Source organism: Poromitra crassiceps (assembly GCF_964638095.1).
Source record: "Poromitra crassiceps genome assembly, chromosome: 12".
NCBI classification, from domain to species: Eukaryota; Metazoa; Chordata; class Actinopteri; order Beryciformes; family Melamphaidae; genus Poromitra; species Poromitra crassiceps.
This window is the reverse complement of record NC_139632.1, coordinates 27,016,173-27,037,412: the sequence shown is the minus strand read 5'-3', so window position 1 is coordinate 27,037,412 and position 21,240 is coordinate 27,016,173. Positions and strand designations below refer to the sequence as shown.

General features: G+C 41.5%; 3 protein-coding genes across 4 annotated transcripts; 2 read left to right on the top strand and 1 right to left on the bottom strand.

The window, feature by feature from the left end:
* The first annotated feature begins 124 nt into the window (after positions 1-124).
* On the top strand, positions 125-3,859 carry samd13 (sterile alpha motif domain containing 13). Of its 2 annotated transcripts, none has more exons than XM_083647178.1 (5): positions 125-301; positions 657-774; positions 1,327-1,369; positions 1,500-1,611; positions 2,068-3,859. In XM_083647178.1, exons 2-5 carry the CDS (start codon positions 747-749, stop codon positions 2,209-2,211), a joined length of 327 nt encoding a protein of 108 aa, XP_083503304.1. In that variant the 5' UTR covers positions 125-301; positions 657-746; the 3' UTR covers positions 2,212-3,859. The 2 variants fall into 2 exon arrangements, with proteins under 2 accessions (XP_083503304.1, XP_083503303.1); XM_083647177.1 differs by having other exon boundaries at positions 654-774.
* A 1,373-nt stretch (positions 3,860-5,232) lies between these two features.
* Positions 5,233-10,745, bottom strand: uox (urate oxidase; the record flags this gene model as incomplete). The annotated part of the gene is made up of 8 exons (XM_083647180.1): positions 5,233-5,307; positions 5,407-5,490; positions 6,035-6,158; positions 6,463-6,649; positions 7,752-7,830; positions 8,333-8,449; positions 9,106-9,318; positions 10,725-10,745. The coding sequence occupies 8 exons, from the start codon at positions 10,743-10,745 to the stop codon at positions 5,233-5,235; spliced, it is 900 nt and encodes a 299-aa protein (XP_083503306.1).
* Positions 10,746-12,761: 2,016 nt separating this feature from the next.
* On the top strand, positions 12,762-19,808 carry dnase2b (deoxyribonuclease II beta). The gene is made up of 6 exons (XM_083647747.1): positions 12,762-12,868; positions 13,572-13,746; positions 14,861-14,939; positions 16,065-16,226; positions 16,878-17,075; positions 18,772-19,808. The coding sequence occupies exons 2-6, from the start codon at positions 13,633-13,635 to the stop codon at positions 19,104-19,106; spliced, it is 888 nt and encodes a 295-aa protein (XP_083503873.1). The 5' UTR covers positions 12,762-12,868; positions 13,572-13,632; the 3' UTR covers positions 19,107-19,808.
* Positions 19,809-21,240: the final 1,432 nt, after the last annotated feature.

Below are 21,240 nucleotides of genomic sequence, written 5' to 3'. Positions count from 1 at the left end.
ATAACTATACATGCCATTGCCCTTTTTATTTCAGATACAATATTCTTTGCAGGCAGTGGCACCTGTAAAAGGGTGAAAAACTTCACTTCCCATGAATCATTAGTGTCATGTGGGCGAAGGAAGCTTAAACCGATGAAGAGGCTAGTTTGCAGCACTTTATCAATTCCTAATTTTATTGCGTGAATATATGCATTTCCTTTGTGGAAAAATATCTCAGTTATTAGAAAACTTCTTATCTATCCAAAGTGCGTTTATACATTGGGTGAAGTCGTATTGTCAAGCAGGAATAGTCTAAAATAAGGTAAGATTTGTGTTAGCTGACCGAGCTAACTTATCATCGTTGTTAGCGTAACACTAGAACAGCCAGCTAGCTAATATAGCTATCGCCATTTGGCATAATGTTATTTCTATATCCGTAGTGATTTTCTGTATTTAACATTACCGGCGTATGCGTGACTTTAATGTCATAATGTATCGATTATAACTTATTAGGTTAGCTCTGAGTTTTCTGGTCGTAATTTTTCAGAGATTGCAATTGATGCATCGGTCCAATTCTGTGAAGTAACATCAGCTTTCTATTGTTTTTGGTTCGTTATGTTTCTGTATGTTTGCTTGTTTTATAACGTTACATAACTGTTACCGTGGTGCTGTAGAAGAATCCTCCAGTGAATGACAGACTGGGAGAGAAACGATCATGGTCCTGTTGGAGCTGTCAACCCACTGAGTTCTCCACGAGAAGACATCTAATGAAAAATTACTGCAACATTACAGACTGTAAGTTACATTACAGAAGTTACAATACAGTCTTAAGTTTATTTACAGACTATAGCCACTTTACTGCAACTTCACTGATCACACAAGCAGCTGCAGCTATTGAGGCTGCGGGTCCTACAGGGTTTCTCAGGATGGAAATATAATTGTCAATGTTCCTGCTTACATAAATGCTACTGCAACAGGCCTATTATACCTAATTTTGTAGCCAATTCTGTATTAATCTATTCTTCCAAACTGCATCACAGAACACACAAATAGATGGTGGAGGAAAGAGCAAAACATGACTATATAAGGAATATTGTGGGAGGGGCCCCCTAACAACCCCCCCCCCAACGTCCCCCCAGTGATTATTTTCTGCTTGAAAATCATCACTGCTGTTATCCTAAAGTAGTTCATATTGAGCAGTAGCTTCCTGACCAATTTGTGTAACGTGTTTGCAATAATAACTTTCGTTGTGTATTTGTGTATATATGAAAGTACCACAGTTATGTAATGTGTTGTATTATGATTTGATGACTGTCTTTATAATTACTTTTATCCCTTTTCTCTTAGCTGGCATGGATGACAAGGCGAATGGTTCCGTTGACACCAAAAGGTATCGCATCCGATTCTTTATCGAATGATTTGGAAGAATGTGTTAAATTGTTATTACAATTGTTATTACAGTGCAATGTGCATGCTCATTAAATGTCCCTAACATAACCCCTTTCAACGTGTACCCCCAGCCCTGTGGAGAATGGCCAGCTGCCGGACCCCGCCAACTGGGGGGTCGCAGACGTCGTCAACTACTTCAAAGCAACAGGGTTCGAGGAGCAAGCCTCTGCTTTCCAGGATCAGGTTAGAGTGCTTTCTCACAAAGACAAGAACCCCACAAAAAGGGGTGCTGTCAATTAGGGATGTAATGATATGCAATTTCACATTATCGGTACAGTATGCTATCTACCAAAATATCACGGGATATGGTATAAAGCCCCCCCCCCCCCCCCCCTTTAAATAAACATACTAGTATGGCCGTTTTGGGGTGGGGGGGGGGGTTGACTAACAAGTATTTTGCTAGGTAGAAAAATATTGCTTTATTGAACTGAAACTGAAACGTTTACACAAGGGTCCTCAATTATGAACTTATTTGTAGTGTTGCGTGCGTCACCGAGCATATTGCACAACATCTCGTGGGCATGGTATTACAGGGAAAGCTAACGATAACCGTGGTTGCTTGATATCGCGGTATTACCTTAAAACAGCATAGGTACACATCCCTACTGTCAATCAAACCTTTCTCACGCCACCTGACAGGAAATCGACGGCAAGTCCCTCCTCCTGATGACGCGTAACGACGTGCTGACGGGCCTGTCCATAAAGCTGGGCCCGGCGCTGAAGATCTATGAGTACCACGTGAAGCCGCTGCAGACCCAACACCTGAAAACCAATGCCTCGTAGCAGCACGGGTCGCCCCCCCTACCCGCACATGGGAGAAGTTAGTTAGCCTTGAAGGCTTTATGCCAGAAACGCATATTGCAGAACAGAGGAATTTCCTGGACAACTCTACAAACATGTTTCATTGCGTTTTTCTTTTTGTTTTATTATGTTATGGTTAGGGTTAGGCAAGTAAAGAAAATTGGTTAAAGGTTTTCTTATTTAACCACGACCAATCCCTAACCCTAACCAAATTGTTGTACTTGCCTAACCCTAATAACCAATCTTTGGAATGTAATTTGTGTGGCTTGACCATGAATCGAACCCCAGTCCTCAGATTGGAAGGAAGCACCTTACCCATTAAGCAAGAAGCCCATGCACAACCTGAGCTGAACATTTTCACCCCCTAACCCTAACGTTAACCACATTTTTTACTTGCCTAAACCTAACCATAACAACCAACATCCTTAAAATAAAAATCCAATGGAACCTGTTTGAAGAGTTGTATGGTGATTCCTCTGTTCTGCGTCATCCCTTTATGGCATAAAGCCTTCAAGGCGAACTTCTCCCATGTGCCCTCCTCCACCCCTCAGTGACAATCAACATGTCAGGAGCCCCCGGGTGAGCTGCCACTTCATAAAGACTCCTCCGGCCACAGTGGCACCTTAACGGGATGACAGGAACAATGTGAATGCTGTATGTTTTTATAAGCGTGGACCCTCAAAATCCACTCAACTGTTTACCCTTTCAGCCATTTTTATTTCCGCTGCTTGAAATTATGTATTTTGTGTTTTTGTTTTTTATTTAAAAGAAGACAATTTGGGGAGGATATTGTACTGCTATGATTTTATTTTTTATTTTTGTGTGTGTTGTGCGTGCAAAGTAAATTGACCAATGTTGGTTTTTAAAGTATTTGTATATAAGATCATATTATATCTGTGAAAAATGTGTATGTTCCATCGTATGTGAACACTTTGATACATGCAGAAAGTTATCTGATGCATCCCATTTTGCCCTGAGATCAGTTTTATTTCTCTAAACTGCACAGCTGAGTCTGAGTTGTTCATAGCATGCAACCATGAAGCCTTTTGTTTCCCCACATACTGTACGGCTGCAACGTTTATTGTCATTGTCGATTAATCTGTCGATTATGTTCTTCATTAGTCGTTCGGTCTATAAAATATCAGAAAATGGTGAAAAATGACGATCAGTGTTTCCAAAAGCCCAAGATGACATCCTCAAATGTCTTTTGTATTGTCCACAATCCAAAGATATTCAGTTCAGTTTATTGTCATAGACGAGTAAAGAAACGAGTAAACCCCCCTTTTTAAAAGGTTACTCAAACCAGTTATCAAAATAGTTATCAATTAATTAAATAGTTGACAATTGATTAACTGTTGCAACTCTATTCCCCCACACACGATGCAGACCAAATGCCCCGTTTTCCTGCAATCCTACTGTATCTAGGCTATAGGTTCTTCTTGATATGGAGATATTTATGTGTATAGACAGATTCTCATATATTATGTTCTGATCTGTGGTGCTTTCAGCATTGTCTCAAAGACAAGTGTCTTGAAGTGTGTGCGCGCGTGCGTGTGTATGACCAATGTATATGTCCAACATAACACTGGAGTTTGACTATCTGAATCAAAGATTTGCAATAAATGGTGCTCTTTTCTCACCAAAGAACAACACTGGTTGACACATTTTGTTTGTAGTGGTTTTCTTTTAATCTGCTGTTTTATTGAACATTTAAATGACATGGTCAGAGGCTTTGGTCATGGTTGGGAAATCTTTGCCTTTCATAAGACTTAACCCTCATGATGGGTAAATAAATACTTCACCTATCCCTGGTTGACTTAATAAGTGACCATTTTTGGTCACTTATTATGTTAACGATAAACTGGTGATTTTTTTATTTTATTTGGTGTGCCAAACCTTATACCTTCAGATGACATACATACCCAAATGTTTATTCATTTTCAGAATTTTAATCCTTTATAAGCCAGTTTGTCTTGATTATTAAAAAAAAAACACCCTTCTGTTTGTTTCAGCTTTCCACAATTTCCCATAAAATGAAATGCTAAGGGAATGTTTTTGGGTGGGATTAATACAATAAAAATATTTAACAGCTAGTGATTATTTTCACAATTCAATATACATTTTCTTAGGTTTCAATACTGTCACATTTACTATGATTACATGGAAAACAATAATCCAACTGATGGCCTTATTCCAAATAAGACAATATTCTGATTTAGCTATTTACATGGGTTGCAAGGATTACAACCGCTGGTGGTGTTCTGCTTTTTGCGGCACGGTAACTGCTTTTTAACATCTTCCAGCAGTTGCTTCATTCAGACAGTAACCCTTTTGAAATAAATCCCCCACTGTGATATTTGCACCCATCTAAAAACACTCCATACTCCACATGTCTTAATGCAATTCTGCTTATTCCAGCTATGACCTTATTCAGGTTGAGGTAATCAGAATACACTCTACTATACATGCCGATTTCTTATTCAAACTATTGTCATAAACAGTGTTGGGAGGGTTACTTTCAAAAAGTATTCCACTACAGATTACTGAATACATGTCCTAAAATGTAATTTTGTAATGTATTCCATTACTCAAGTTAAGTAACGTATCTAAATACTTGGGGATTACTTTTGGGATACTTCAAAGTCGTCTAAGAGTGTCCTGGCTGTGTGTCTTCTCCGACATTGCCATTGTGTGTGGCAGGTGCACATTTGTCAAATCTGTTTATGGGAAACGCGTGCCTCATGAATTTTAGAGCAAATAAAACAAAACAAAGTAATCCCTTAAAGTAATGTATTTTAAAGACAATACCTGTATTCATTCATTTTAAATACATGTATTCTGTTACTCCCCAACCCTGGTCATACATGGGTTAGTATTGTATTGATGCTGTCCATGTAAACATAGTCACTGACTATTGTATTGAATAGCTTGTGTCAGGTGGATGGATTACAGCAGCACTTTAAGCAGTGACTGTAAACAGATTGTGGGTAGGTGTCGATGTCTTCACAGCCTGGCTAGTTGCTTCCTGCGCACGGTGCCTGTGATGTTTCCTGACGGGCTGTCCAGTGGCAGGAGAACCTGTGAGGAGATACACGGCAATTACAAACTACACCATGACCCAAGTACTTGGGGAGTAGTTGTAGATTTTGGGATGAGAGGTGTTTGTAGCAGGCTTACTTCATCCTTGTTTGTTAGGCCCATTTTGGTCATGTCTATTGTGAAGTAATGCTGGTTGGGCATGACGATCTCTATCTCCTCCACCTGAAACAGAGCAGACTTACACTTTGTTGTCTGAATGCACTGCAAGCGCACTGGGCCCAGGTGCATCCAATCAGCCTAACCACCCCAACGCCATGCTCCTGCAAGATGGGTGCTAGGGTTGTCATACTTTTAGATGTTTTATTACAGAAAGTGTATGAAACCCATGACCAAAATAGTCATATATGTGTTACTTATGGTTGGAATTCTAGTGAAAATAAATGATTACCCTTTTTGCTGGGGACCCCCTGGAACCCCCTCAAGGACCCCACTTTGAGAACCACTGCTGTAGGCTATTCATCTCCTTAGCACCATTTTCATTTTTTAACAAGTACATTTGAGGTTTTAACATTGTGGAAGAAGCAGTGTTGCTGTGTCCAAGACAAATTTGACATTGGGGATGGATAAAGCTTATCTTATCTCACTTACTGTATGTGAGGAGATTGTGTGGTTACTGTTCTCATGATTCAATGTGCCATTGCCTACCTCAGGAAGTCTGCCCAGGACCAGAACCTGTGTTCTCATGATTCAATGTGCCATTGCCTACCTCAGGAAGTCTGCCCAGGACCAGAACCTGTGTGTCGTAAAGTGTCTTCTGCACAGAAGGTGAGTACTCTCCACGGTCGTAGGGGCCAGCGAACTTCTCAATTACCGTCTCTTTGACACGTTTCCTGTGAGGAGAGTTGTGTGCTGATTGTTAGATTTAGAAAGGATGCTATTTCCCTACTGCTTTCAGGATGTTTGGACATACCTCCCATTCAGTTTGTAACAGAAGAACACTGTTTTCTTAGCTTTTTTCCTTTCTTTTGTGTTCCAGGACCCAATACTGATATTCAATTTGATCAGTTTATGCTTATAAGTGAGTTGTTTCCTACTTTCTTGATCAAACTGCTTGAAATGATGACTTACAACTAAGTCTACAGGTAACTCAGTAATGCAATGTTCCCTTTCACAGGTCATTAACTGATAAATTACCATGCGGTGTCAAAGTTGACGTTCTGAACCCTGTTGTAGCGCCACCTAGCGTAGACAGTGGTGCAGAAGCACCTGTCCGTGGCCTCCTGCAGAGTAGTGAAGCGGTCTCGGAGGAAGCCCACAAACCCAGACTGGGTGGTCTTCAGCACCTTCATGTCCTTCATCCCGCTGTGGACCACTGGGGCACCTGAGCGGGTGAGAGTGCCATCATCACAATTACATGTTTGCACCAAGTAGTACAGTGCATGTCCAGGAATGTATCTGGCTGGCATTTTAAAGAAACATACAGACAGCTTTCACAGCAGCACAGTAGCATATAGCAGTGATTCATACAGACAGCTTTCACAGCAGCACAGTAGCATATAGCAGTGATTCATACAGACAGCTTTCACAGCAGCACAGTAGCATATACCAGAGATTCTCAAACTTTTCCATACCAAGGACCACATTAGAGTCATTCAATTTGATTTTTTGATTTGACCCAAATTTAAGCCTATTTCTATTCTTAGATATGATTTTGTCCAGAAAACTATGTCTATTTGTAGGTAGAGAGATAAATTGTAATTCTTCTTCCATGATTGGAAGTTGGAAACCCTCATTAGTGTTTTGCTTGCACCTGTGTTTTCCCTGCCTTTTCAACACAAAATGGCCCCCGTGAAAAGGGTCTATAGGGCAGGCGAGGCCACGCAGCAGCCGAGCTGCGTATGTGAGGGCCAGGTCGGCGAGCTGCAGAGGAATCAAGCGTAGCGCGCGGGATTCCTAGTGTAACAAATGCACATATATTATGTACAGTATGAGCATAAATTAGCATAAGTAATTTATAGCCTGTCAAGACCATGGTACTATAGATCTTTTCAGTGGAGAAAACGCACACCGTTGAGTCTCAGTGAGATGCAAGATTTATGATTATTAATAAATATTAAATATTTTTTGCATCTAGAGCCAGAGTGTGCGGTTTCATCTTTTTTTTATCACTATAGATTAGCCTATCAGATCATATTTTATTTTATAGAACTGATCCATTCTAGCCTACTGTAATTTGAGTATTTTGAAATGGGGAAAATGCAGCTTCTAAAATAATCTTTTTAAGGGCACCAAAATACAGATGACAGAATATGCAAATAAATGTTCAAATACATGGTGTGTGTGTGTGTGTGTGTGTGTGTGTGTGTGTGTGTGTGTGTGTGTGTGTGTGTGTGTGCGTGCATGCGTGCGTGTGCGCGTGTGTCTGTGTCTGTGTGTCTCTGTGTGCTTATTTGTGTCTGTGTGTGTCTGTGTGTTCTGCTCACCATTAAGGTTCTGTTCGACATCGCAGAAGCGCCAAGCTTCTGGGCTGAAGATAAATGCATGAGCATGTTCTACCCCATTCTGAGAGAAAACAGGAGAGAAATATATAGTTCTGAGTTCTGTATATTCTGCATCTCATCCCATTTAGACTATCATCACACTCATCGATGGCAAACCAAGTTAAAACATGTTTGACCATGAATATGGTTTTGAGGTGCACTGTCACACTGTCTGAATAGAGGGCAAATCACTTTTTTCTTTTTTTTGCATGTTTTTTAGCGGGGGCTTCCTACAGTATCTGGAGGAAACCCCAGGGGAGCACGGGGAGAACATGCAAACTCCACACAGAAAGGCCCTTTTTGATGAGCCCACCTGGGCCGTAGGCACTGAGGACATGGGGATGGGGACACACCCTCAGTGCCCACAGCGTCCCAGGCTGGAATCGAACCAAGGACTTCTTCCTGTGAGGCGACAGCGCTACCACTGCGCAACCGTGCATTATGTCGTCGCTGTTCTTTTTTCAGCTATTCAAAACATATTCAAAGCTTCTGTTCAGGAATCATCACTGAATTATATAGTTGACCTTCTCCAGCCTCCTCCACGGAGCCTCCTCCATGTAGACCTTGGCCCTCAGCACGTGGTGGAAAGAGGTCAGGAAGTGATGACAGATATCCAGGGAAAACTGCTCGATGGTCTTTACCTGGAGAATCACCCAAAAAACACAGTGACAGGTTAGCTTCACTGACACCACAAAACACAGTGACAGGTTAGCTTCACTGACACCACAACGCACAGTGGGAGATGCTGTTTGCTTATTATCTCATCCCAATTCTGTATCCTCCTTAACAATGTTATACATTTCCTGGTTTAGATGTGAATTACTAATCAAAAAACACAACTTAATATATGCATACATCAAGCTTTTAAATTGGTACATACCCGAGTATGGGGTGCCATAGGGGTACCGACTACTGAAGCAGAGGAAGGGCTGCTAAAATGTCTGTATTGAAATGCCTTTTGTGGTTCTCACGTGTATTTGTAGAGATTTTCAGAAAAATTTGGATGAAATCTACAAAATTCCAAAAGGAAACAACTTTATCAAAAAATATGACAAATTGGAACAAGCAGGGATAACAGGTTTTCCTTAGGCAGACTAGAACACAATTGTCATCCCTTGACAGATTTTGAACAGGAGACTACAGGTGAAAGTTTGGTAAAGACTGCCAATTTAGAAAGTTCCTGAAACAAGGGATGTGGTGATATATGGGGGGAGGGGGGGGGCTTTGTCTAGGGCCCCATAATTCCAAGCTACACCCTTGCCTGTTGTTTCTAGCTCCACATTGGATGGACACCTACCCCCTTGAGCTTGGCCAGGGCGTGGACAGTGTTTTTGATGGTGTCGGTCGGGATGATATCAGAGTTGTCTCCGGTCAGGTAGTCTTTGCGGCTCTTGAGAGTGAGCTGCACATCAGCCTTCAGCTCTATGATGTCATGGTGGGTGCCCTCTCTCCTGATGTACAGCACCTTCACCAGGTTCTTGCCGTAGCCCGTCCGCACAAACTCCACATCCTACACACGCACGCGCACACACACACACACACACACACACACACACACACACACACACACACACACACACACACACACACACACACACACACACACACACACACACACACACACACACACACAGCAGTGTCCAGGGATTGCATATCAACATAGCAAGTAATGACTGCTTCTTGATTTTATATTCATATATCCTTGAGATAGTGTCTTGATTCACCCATTATTGTTTTTGTTCTGTATAAATCTTTTGATGGAATTCTAAGCTTTTTGGTGATTTTATAGGATGTATAGCCTACTGTCAATTAGATGATATTTTTTTTTCTCCAGAATCAGAATCACTTTTATTGCCACAATATGCAAATATTACACACGAGGAAGTTGCTTTAGTGTAAGTATGCAGCGTTGTGTAATTTGTACTCAAGATACCGTTAAGTCCAGTTTATTTCTATAACCCTTCATCACAAGCATGTCTCAAAGGACTTTGCAGAGAACGAGACCAGAACAGACCTAACTAATCAACAGTCACGAAGGGCAGATCAGACCTAACTAATCAACAGTCACAAAGAAAAGTGATGCATCTGGTTACCTCCACCAAGGAGCTTATTTATTCTATTTGGTGCCGTTTGTTGTTTGTCAGCAGGATTATGGAAAAACGACTCACGAAACACGCAATTGGCCTTAAGAGGTCTGTGCTCTCTTAGTGCTCTTCTAGTTTAAACATCATCTGGTTTAAACATTACCATATTTTGCAACAAAGTAAAACACCAGGAAACAGTTTTGCCTGTGTTCACGAGTAGCTACTTTTCATTTAGTATTTTCTATTTGATAAAGGTAAATTTGTAGTGAAATGTCATATTTTATATGATGATCTGGTAAAGTTTGGACATTTGACAGTACACTGCGGCTCATAATCCTTCCACACAGTTTAATTGAACTTGGCACCTCTCCCTCTGGTTGTCTGAGCACGATTATTTTCAACAATATTCCATATCCATTCTTGCCCCCAATCTTTTATTGACTGCGGTGTCATTATCAGTAATATGATATCATGGAAGGAAGAATAAGAAATCTGAGAATTTGAATATGGATGATGCAATTTTCTTTAAATGTGCTGACTTCTTCCAAAAGGGTAAAAATGGTCAAAGGGTCCTATTTGATTGAAATAGGAAAATATGTGACAAACCCTTTATTGATAGTTCACTGCATTAAGATTTAGTAATTCAATTTATATTTATTATCATGTGACATGGATTGCCCTCAGATAGACAGACTGTGGCTTGGCTCCATGGTCGTTGACCTCACCAATGACACAAACTCCAGTGCTGAATGATCTAAGTCCATACTTTGTCAAAAATATGTTGTTTTTAGGAAATGTCCTGATTTTTAGAACATAACAAAGTTGTCTTTACCTGAGCTGAAGCACTTGCCATGATATCTTCCTTTCCCAGTCTCTCAATGTCTGCCCTCCAAAGCCCCTGTCCCGAGGTGTCGTTGCAGATGGAGGAGGATTTTGTGGAGGGGGTGGTGCTAACCTGTGGATTTTGTCTTCATGAACCGGTAGGTCTACTTAACAGCCTTTGCATCATGAACCAGTAAATATACTTAACAGCTGCAGGACAACCTCCTGTAGGCTACTGTAGATTGTAATGTAAACCAGCATACTTTACTAAGAAACTGATCTGCATAGAGCCTGTGTTGATATTGTTGGGCCTTTATTTTAAGATAAATATACAAACTTAATTTTGTTTTTTAGACCATCAAAGAATCTAAGGGTGTGTTCACACTTGGACCCTTTCAGCCCTCCAAGTGATCTCAGACTTCTTAGTCAGTATTTTTTGTGCATAGTCTGAAGTGAACTGAACTCAGACCTCCTCGGGAAGTGGTCTGAGTTCGATTTACTTTCAAGTCTTTACCCAGGCTACCTTGCACTGGCTTCCTGTTAACTTGAGGATCCAGTTCAAGGTTCTTGTGATTGTATACAGAGCCCTGCATACAGTATCTGTCCTGTTCCACTCATGTTCCCAGCAGGTCACTGAGGTCTGCTGACCAGGGCCTATTGTTTGTTTATTTATTTATTTTTATTTAACCTTTATTTATACAGGGGAGGCCCTTGAGAGCAAGCTCTCATTTTCAAGGGAGCCCTGTTACAATAAGAACAATTACAGTAGTTACCGTACATGTTAACAGACAACAGGTAAAACAAACAGGATAAGGTAAAAGTACATCAACCAAAACAAGAGCATTCATTGTGCAGGGTACCCTCAAGGAGTACTCAAAAGATTCTAAGGGGACTAATTGGTAGCCTGGGTAAACCCAGCCTCCACTTGACCTGCTCTCAGACCTGTTCTCAGTCACTACTAGTGACTGGGAACTTGAGAGCAGATCACGTGGGGGCTGGGTTTACCTAGGCTAACTAATTGGTCCAGTTTTAAAGTGTTCTGGAGCGTGTTCCATTTGTCAGGGGCGTAAGAGGAAAAGGCAGTCCTTCCTAATTCAGTCCTCACACGTGGTACACGTGGTCTGATATGTGATTGAGAGCGTGTTCGATAACAATTGTCGCTCAGACTGATGAGCGAGGAGAGGTAGTAAGGAAGCTTCCCAATCAAGTCTTTATAAATAAATAAAAGACAATGTTGCTCCCTTCGAGCCGTCAGAGAGGGCCAGCCCACCTTTTCAAATAAAACGATGCGTAAGAAATCTATCACCTGTTATAAAACGCAGGGCACTGTGATACACAGCATCAAGCGGTTTCAGGATGGTAGGTCCTGCATGCATATAAACAATGTCACCATAATCAAAAACAGACATAATTAATGATTGTACAATGGACTTCCTGGTACAAAATGAAAAACAGGACTTATTCCTGTATAAAAAAACAAATTTTCTCCTCAGTTTCTTGGTTTCTTGTTCCCCGCACCAGGTTCAAAACCAAAGGTGACCAAACCTTTGAGTCTGTAGCTCCTAGGTTGTGGAACACTCTTCCTCAGGACTTGAGTGCTGTGGCCTCTGTGGACACTTTTAAAAAGCAGCTAAAAACACTTGATTTTTTGTCCCATGCTGCACCCTTCCACCAAGTTTCATGAAAACTGGCCCAGTAGTTTTTTCTGTAATCCTGCTAACAGACAGACAAACAGACCTGACCTCCTTGGCAGAGGTAAGAAATAGTTTTAAGGTATTTATAAAAAAAAATTAAATATAAGAGGCTGTGAAAACATCATACCATTTGATTTGATAATGTCAGTATGCCTACAGTACATACAAACTCTCCTCTAAATGAAACTAATCGATGTTCCCCTGTCACATCTTGTGACTTCCTGTTTTTGCATATCCAGCCAGCTGTGCTATATTTCACTTTCAAAGTTGCTCAACCATGAACCAAAACCTGACAAAAGATTTCAAAATCCCCTTTTTGTTCATTCCAGCTGAGGCAGTGTTTTAAGATGGCCGCATGGTTCAGGTTATTATGCCTCCATATTGTTGTAGTGTTTTTATGTTGGACAGTGTGTACCACAGACATTTCCTGTCAAAACGAAGCTGGTGAGCCTGTCGATTGGTGAGTTCAATGAGTTTATTTGAAAATTTGAAATGAAATATAAATGACTAACAATCACAATGCTTTGTGGATGAAATGATGTCATATTTTGCTCACTGTGGTGTCCTTAGCTTTTTGGCAGGTAAGAGTACAGGAAATGTTTACCTATTGACTGTACTTTGATCATATATCCTGAAACATGAAATAGAAAGTCTGTGACATATATTACTTATTTTATTGTTTCAACGAATACAAAATCCCCTGAAATGCAAGACATGCTGCACTGCAAAAAGATATAAGTTACTTTTGTATCCAGACTTATCAAGTTTATTATTGTGTGTGTGTGTGTGTGTGTGTGTGTGTGTGTGTGTGTGTGTGTGTGTGTGTGTGTGTGTGTGTGTGTGTGTGTGTGTGTGTGTGTGTGTGTGTGTGTGTGTGTGTGTGTGTGTGTGTGTGTGTTTTCAGGATAATGTAACTAACTTGTTTTAGGGCATTTACTTGGTTTCAGCATTTTAGCATCAAGTATTAAAGTAGTAGTAAAATAAGTAGTAAAATAAGCTATCAAGTGCAATTTTTTGAAACCAGCAGATTATCTGCCAGTGCGGTGAGATGATTTGACCAAAATACGGCTGGTATGGTCTGGAAATGAGATCAAATCAGTGGACAGCTTGTCATTTGCAGTGTGTTCCTTGTACAACACTTCCTTTTTTCTAATTCGTTGCAGGTTTGTCATCTACAAACTGCCCAAGTATAAGATTGGGGAGAAGGGGAGTGGAGTGGAGTACATGTACCTGGACTCCTCAGTGGGGAGCTGGCAGTTGAGTAAATTCCTGGTTAACAGCAGCCAAGGAGCCATAGGGAGCACTCTGAACCAGCTTTACATGGGACAGGCCTACAAGGTGAGATCGTGTCCCCTTTGCTCTTTCCATGTGGGATATACACTCACAGTGGCATGCACAAGGCAATTTAGGTTTACAATAAGGGTCACTAAATTAACGACGACGGTTAATTCATGCTTAATAAGCATTACTACCTAGTTAACATGAACATCATTAGTAAATCATACTATAAAATGAGGAAAACTCTGTCTTTCTGAATCCATTTATCTCCCCAACAGTTTGGCCAATCAATCTGAAACTGCACATAGGCAATGAACATTGGCAGGGAATGACAAAGCCGATTTTCTCATATTCCCAAATGTAACCTGTTTATGAGCATTTCTGGCATTGCAAGGATCCCCGGGTATGGACTAGTGTCTAGTGATTATGATTATTAGACACATTAGTTAATTAAGGTTAATTTAGTGACCCTTATTGTAAAGTGTTACCAGTTTATATATTTCACACACATCAGCAGTGCTTTATATATAAAAGCAAAATAAAGACATGCGTATAAAATTGAAAGTTAAAATCACATTTAAAACGACAGTGCAAGATGATAAAAGATTTTTTTTTTAAGTGAACGTGCATTAAAAAGACAATAAGAAAACATAAAGAATACTTATTCCAGTGCAAATGAGTGTTGCTCTAAATTTCATACAGTTTAGTTTAGTTTAGTTTAGTTTAGTTTAGTTTAGTTTAGTTTAGTTTAGTTTAGTTTAGTTACTACAGTTTACTTCAGGGGGTGTACAGTATGCTACAATAACCGATAGAGATTCTTGTGGGTTTTAGTCACATTAATGGATTGTTCCTGTTTCAGGTTTCTGAATGGATGCAAAGTTGTTTCTATGAGGAACTGTTATAGCAGCAAAGCTGAGGAATGGCAGTGAATAATAAGCTTCCCCCAGCCAAATTAAATTAATAACAAAGTCCTTCCTTGTTATGTTTAATGTGTTCTGCAAATTTAACACACACACGCAAAAAAGTGTGGATATAGGCCTACAGTAAATCTCTGCAGGATCAGGGAAGTGATCAGCAACATAAAAAAATAAATGAATGAGATTTGCATCTCCAAAATAACTGAAATTCTGAAGCAAATCATCCCTTCCATGTATATAACTAGTATTTCCTTCAGTCTAACAGCTTAGTGTACGCCCTCTACAATGATGGTCCACCGGTCCTGGATTACATCAGAGGATATGGCCACACTAAAGGTACATGTTTGTTAACAAGACTAATTAGACAAGACTGGTTTGGGAAATGCTGATAGTGGCGCTATAGTATTCAGCTAGGCCATTAGCACTATGTCGCTAAAGATTATTCTAAACAACAACAAATATCACAATATGTAAAAAGAGAGTGGTTGTATTATATTTGTGTTGCAAATCAATGTAAAAGTATTTTATGAAATTCCCAATGTTGCAGCCCGTTGTCACTCTGAACTCGTACCAGAGCCACGCTTTGTCATGCGTCTTTTGCGTTTGAGGTAACGCACCTCGGAGCCTTGAGCGTTTTAGGGAACGCACCACGGGCGGACCGTTAAAAAGCACTCTGCACCTATGGGTTCAGGCAAAGGTCAAGTACGCCGTCGGGCTCGTCGTCCAGAACGAATTGGAAAAAGGGGACCCTCTCCCTGGTTTTGGGTTAGAGGCTTGGGCTTGGGGCTTGAAGATCCCTGGGTCTCCCCTGAAGACCCTAACCCTAAGCCCAGCACCATATCCAGAACCTAACCCTAACACCACCCACCCAATGCCTAAACATAAAGACCACCTACCCAATGCCTAAACCTAAAGACCACCTAACCTAAAGACCACCTACCCAATGCCTGGGGGCGCTTAGCTCAAACGCAAAAGGTGCGTGACAAAGCGGGTTCTGGTACGGGTTCGGAGTGACGTGTTGAATCTTTTCAAGACTTGGAAATTATTTTCCAGGCTTTCCAGGCCTGTGCAGGACTCATTTTAACTTATCCAGCTCTAGTGTACTCAGTAGGAATATCTCTCATCACAGAGAGAGCATTTGAGGTTATCATAAGAGAGTCACCCTCGTAATGTAATGCACTCAGTGCGCCCTATGTGTATTATGTGTATATGTGTACATCGTATTGCATTCTCAGTTTATTTGCGATGATTTAGCAGAAAAGGTGGATCGATGTGGGAGGAAAGGGTGCAAAGAGCATCGCTCTGATAACTACTGTTGACTCTGGATCACTGACTAACCTGACGTGACTTTGTGCATGCCGCTTTGCGTATGCAGTGTGTACGTGCTGTATATGTTTGGGTGTTTGTACGTGCTGCATACGGTGTATACGTGTTGTACAGTTGTTTGTGTCCATCCTGCAGGGGCGCTGGTCTTTGACCGCTCTCAAGGCTTCTGGCTGTCCCACAGTATCCCCCATTTCCCATCGTTCCCTGAGAGGGGCTACCTGTACCCCTCCTCTGGTAGAGTCAACGGCCAAACAGCTCTATGTGTGACCTACAAGTATGGACAGCTGCCCCTCATAGGTGAGTGAGTGACGGGTCATGAAGGAACGGGCCTTGACCCACTGCAGCTCTGCACACATGCCTGTCTAACTTCCACCTGCAAAATTCTGTATTTGCTGAAAAACACATTTACACACTGAAGGGCTAATCAGGTCTTCAGTGATTTCTATGCATAGTTTTATGTAAAATGGGCAATACGCTGATTCCAAAGGCATACAATCCTACGAAAGGACCAGGCAATTCATTTGTCCAATGTTGTCTTGACTTTTCACTTTTGTATGATGTGCTGCTTAAAATGAAAAACTAATGTTTTTCACTAATGTAATAACTTATGCAATATTTTTCACTTCCATTCACTGAGCCTCCCCTGAAACTGTTTGGAGCCCCCTGGGGAGGCCCGCCTCCCACTATGAAAACCTCTGATTTAGGGCATTTTTAAAGGCAATCTTTTGATGTAGGCTGCCACAAACCAATACTGACAATATTTTGTGCCAACATCAGCCGGATATATCAGTCTAACCCAAGTAAAGTTTGAAATCAGGCCTCGTTTTGTTTCCGGCTGCATGGAATGTCACCCATCTACAGTATGTTGCCCCCTTAAAAAACTGCCTTGTGTATCACCCATAATCATCAAATATATACTTGATATCTCCCTGCTTTCTTTCCCTCCAGCCCAGCAGATGGCGTACCTTTACCCACGTGTGTATAACTGCTCTGTGCCCGCTGCATTCATGGCCGACCTGGCAGTGTTGGCCCAGTTATGTGAGGGCTCCAAACCACCGCTGGCCTCTGATAAGAGAATGGAACAGCTTTTCTCAGCCGGAGGGGAGAAGTTTGTCAGTTTTGTTAAATCGGAACACTTTGTGGATGGTAAGGAATTCCTTGTGTACTGTTGCCCCTTTTAACATTTTAGCCATTTAGGTAGTCGTTCAGTGCCTTAGGTCAGGGGGCCAGAACCAGAACCAGCCCGCCAAAGGGTCCAATCCAGCCCGCAGGATGACTTTTCAAAGTGTGAAAATTGAACTGAGAAATCCTTCAATCCGATCTTTCAAGCTCAGGATGTGACACCTAAAACTGATGCTAAGAGGTACCAGGTTCCAAGAGCAAGTTAGTTACCATATTAAGTACCGGTAGCCTAGAACTATTTTTATTACCCTTGAATATAGAGAAGAATTGCATAGTTGTGGTCACTTGGAATGCACAGTTACAGACAGTAGATTTGATAGGCGTACTGTATGGTAGCTGAGATAACCTATGTAAAACCGTGTTCTTAAAATGTACCTGTAATTCTTTACACTAAAAGAAACTGGAACATTTTGAGATTATGTTATTATTTATAGGTTATTATGCATGAATTTTCTTTGTCTGGCCCACTTGAGACCAAATTGGGTATCATGTGGCCCGTGAACTAAAATGAGTTTGACACCCCTGCCTTAATAAAACATAGTACACAAAGGCAATGTAACAAAAGAACCTCTTAACATGCTTTGGAGAAACCTGTTACACAATCATTGACATATCAAGAGGAAATATTTACTCCACAGAACATTAACAGCGTAACTAAAGAGTTTGATTACAAATGTTTTGCAAAACTGTGGAACTTCTATCTACTGTCTTGTTTGCACATTTAATTAGTGTAACTCTGACAATCATTATCAGGTGCAGACACTATCAGCACAGAACAGTGCTTGAACACATTGAACACACCCCACCTGCCAACCCAGGCCTTCAAATAGTTTCCTTGTAAACTAAAATATGTCAGTATGATGTGCTTCACACTTCTCGGTTTGGAGTGTATGTTCTATCACATAACCCATTTGCAGTGTTTTGGATTGGACTTTAAGTGCATTTCTTCACTGTTATGATAGCTCAATGGCTCAAATGCTCATAGAGCTCGCTCTCTCGATAGACAGACAGACAGACAGACAGACAGACAGACTATCACGCTGGGTTGATTACTATTTAAAAGGAAACCAAACACAGGACTACATTTCAGGTTCGACTGACATCTACTATTTCAATTGCTGATCTCAGTTACCAGTGATTTAGGTCACCTGTTCTGTCAAGGTCTGTCATGGATGAGCCAATAGCAGCAGTCGCTGTGTTTGGTCTAGGCTAGTACTCTAGACTAACTACACCCTAAAACCAAATCTGAGTCAAGCCTGCATCTAATGGTAAAAAGCATGCTGCTAAAATTGCCATTGGCTGCTATTGTGGGATCTTTGCTGCCAGGTGATGTCACCACCTGTTGTACTCAAAGGTCAGTAGAGCAGCCAACAGCAAATGCAAAAGCTTTTGTGAACTGGTTATACAGTAGATTGATCACTATTGTGTTCCATAAATCACCGTTAAGAGAATAGTAAAACGGACATTAATTTATTTATATGACAAATTCACAAATTATCACTTAAAACCATTAACTCAATCTAATCAAATTGAATGCATTCTAATAACCCAATGAGGTTCACATAATGCACCCTGAAAAGGCTTCCACCTCCTGTCTATGCTGTCTTTATAATCATTTTTGAAATGCATCTGAACTAAACCCTCACTGGTCTGCATTCAGATATCTACGCAGGCTGGGTGGCCCAGGTGCTGGAGGCCGACCTGCTGGTGGAGACCTGGCAGAGACAGAACCACGAGCTGCCCTCCAACTGCTCCCTCCCCAAACACGCCCTGAACGTGAGGAGGGTGCGGCTTCCCGGATCGGTCCTGTTCCAGTCCCACTACGACCATTCAAAGTGGTGTGTGTCCTTGGCTTACGAGGACCAGTTGACCTGCCTGGGGGACCTGAACAGGGAGAGGGCCCAGGCATGGCGGGGTGGGGGGCTGCTGTGTACCCACAACCCCGTCATTTACAAGGCCTTCCGACAGGTGGTGGACTGGTACATCGGCTGCTAGGTGAGGGGAACAGAATGATTAAGATTGGGTCACTTTCACATTGAAGGTCTCAAATCTACATGTATGAGAATAAATATGGAACTTTAGGGTGATTTTGAATAATGCTGTGTATGTTGATCCTATCAGCTATTGATCCTTTTCACCAGCACCAGCAGATGCTGGAACCTGTCCCACTTCATCCTCATCATCTGAAAACTATTTGTCTGGGGCTCCCTGAAGAATTTTGAGTAATCTCTCTCCAGTTTAGTCAATGGGGCATGTCCTAAGATCCAGTAGCAAGGCCTACTAGCAAATCAAATTAGCAGCAACTGTGCACTACAAATGTGCATCATGCCATATGAAACTGCAAACCTTATTAATCAAATGTGCATCATGCCATATCAAACTACAAACCTTATTAAGCCTAAATAAACAAGTTTCAGCCATAATATTTGATGAGGCTTTGTACCTTGTCCACGTTTGTCTCTGGATCGGCTGTAGAATGACTTGGTTGTGATCTTGTTTTTACACTGTTTAGTCTGTTGTGCTTTTGCTACCACTAGATGGCACAAAAGGTCTCTTACGAATGAATCTACAGTATCATGTGCTGTTAAGTGAACCAATCTTTTGTCCTCACTTAATCATGCAATTAATAACACCTGTGCTCTTGCAGTTTGTAGCCTACTGTACCCCTGAAGAAGACCAGCATCTGCCGCTACATGTAATGCCATTCATTAACTAATAAAATGTTGAATAAAATGTTGTTTTTTTACTTTTTTCTAAGATAAGAGTGCATTTTGAAAGGTAGAAGACTAAACAACTCAAAACTAACATGAACCACTTTGAACTTGGCGTGAAGATTCTAAACTTGTGATACCTTGTGACCCTGTGGCTCATGGGCGTCATTTGGCGTGGGTATTGGGGGCTGTAGACCCGAATGTTTTATGAATAGCCCCGGATTTTTTCTTTTTCTTTTTGTATGTTATTTAACATGCCCAATAGTAGTAGGCCTACCAGAATCCATTGAAAACCAGTGTCCCCCCCCCCCCCATTGACTGGCCTAATGGGATAGTTTTCTGTAAATTTGCATAGCCTACCTGTATTTAAACATAACATTTCAGAAAACGTGTAATATGCCCCTCTTGGGACACCAATGTCAATGAATAGTTAACTGATCATTTCACTGATTCAGTTGTATTCCTTGAGCCATAAATAACTAAGTAACTGCCTACTTCAGCCTCCCAGTGCTGTGAAACTGCAGGAAACGTGTTTTTGCAATTGTGCGCCCCCCGCTCTCCAATTATAGTGTGGTGAGATCGAGATGTTGGAATAAATCTCCTTCTCTCCCCTCCCCCCCTCTCTCTCCCCTCCACCCCTCTCTCTCCCCTCCACCCCTCTCTCTCCCCTCCCCCTCTCTCTCGCATCCCTTTCTCTCCCCCCGCTCTCTTCTTCTGGCCTTGAGTGAAGTGTCATATGTCACAGGGGCTTGAAACCGCCTTGCCTGACCGACCTCCCATTCACAAAGTGACTACCGTAGTTTATTAGCTTCAGTTCAGGGTTCAAAGAAGGGGCATCCTCTGCCTCTCAAGCAGCACTTAAGGAGAGGGCTTTGGGGGTATCTTGTTGTTCCTGTTTGCGGTCGTTTGGGATTTGTGGAATGGGAAGTGGGGAGTTCCTGGGCAGGATGTGGAGTCATGCAGGACAGCCCCCGTGCGGGGCTATGTGTCTGTCTACTCTGGAGCACTGGAGCCAGTGGAGGAAGCTAATATCTCTCTCTCTCTCCTTCCAGGTGAAACAGGCAAAGCTTTCATTGAACTAGGGTAAGTGACAACGTGTATTACACTTTTGACACTAGCCTATAGGCTAACCTTACAACTTGTATATGCTAAACATGTACATGGAGGCTCAAATATAAACACATTGCTATTATTAGTCCAGTAATGGTTCCACAGTTTCCTCTCTAGCTACATGGGCAACAGTTTTATAAACATCACATTCACAAGTCTCAACTTTTCATTAAATGATTTTGTCTTTAAACCACAAAAAAGTCACTCTAGTTATACTTGGTAAGATAGCGTATGTTCTTTTGTTCAACACAGACAGCCCCCAGGGGGTAAAAGATGGTTAACTTAATAAGAGGGTGCCTTGATCCCTT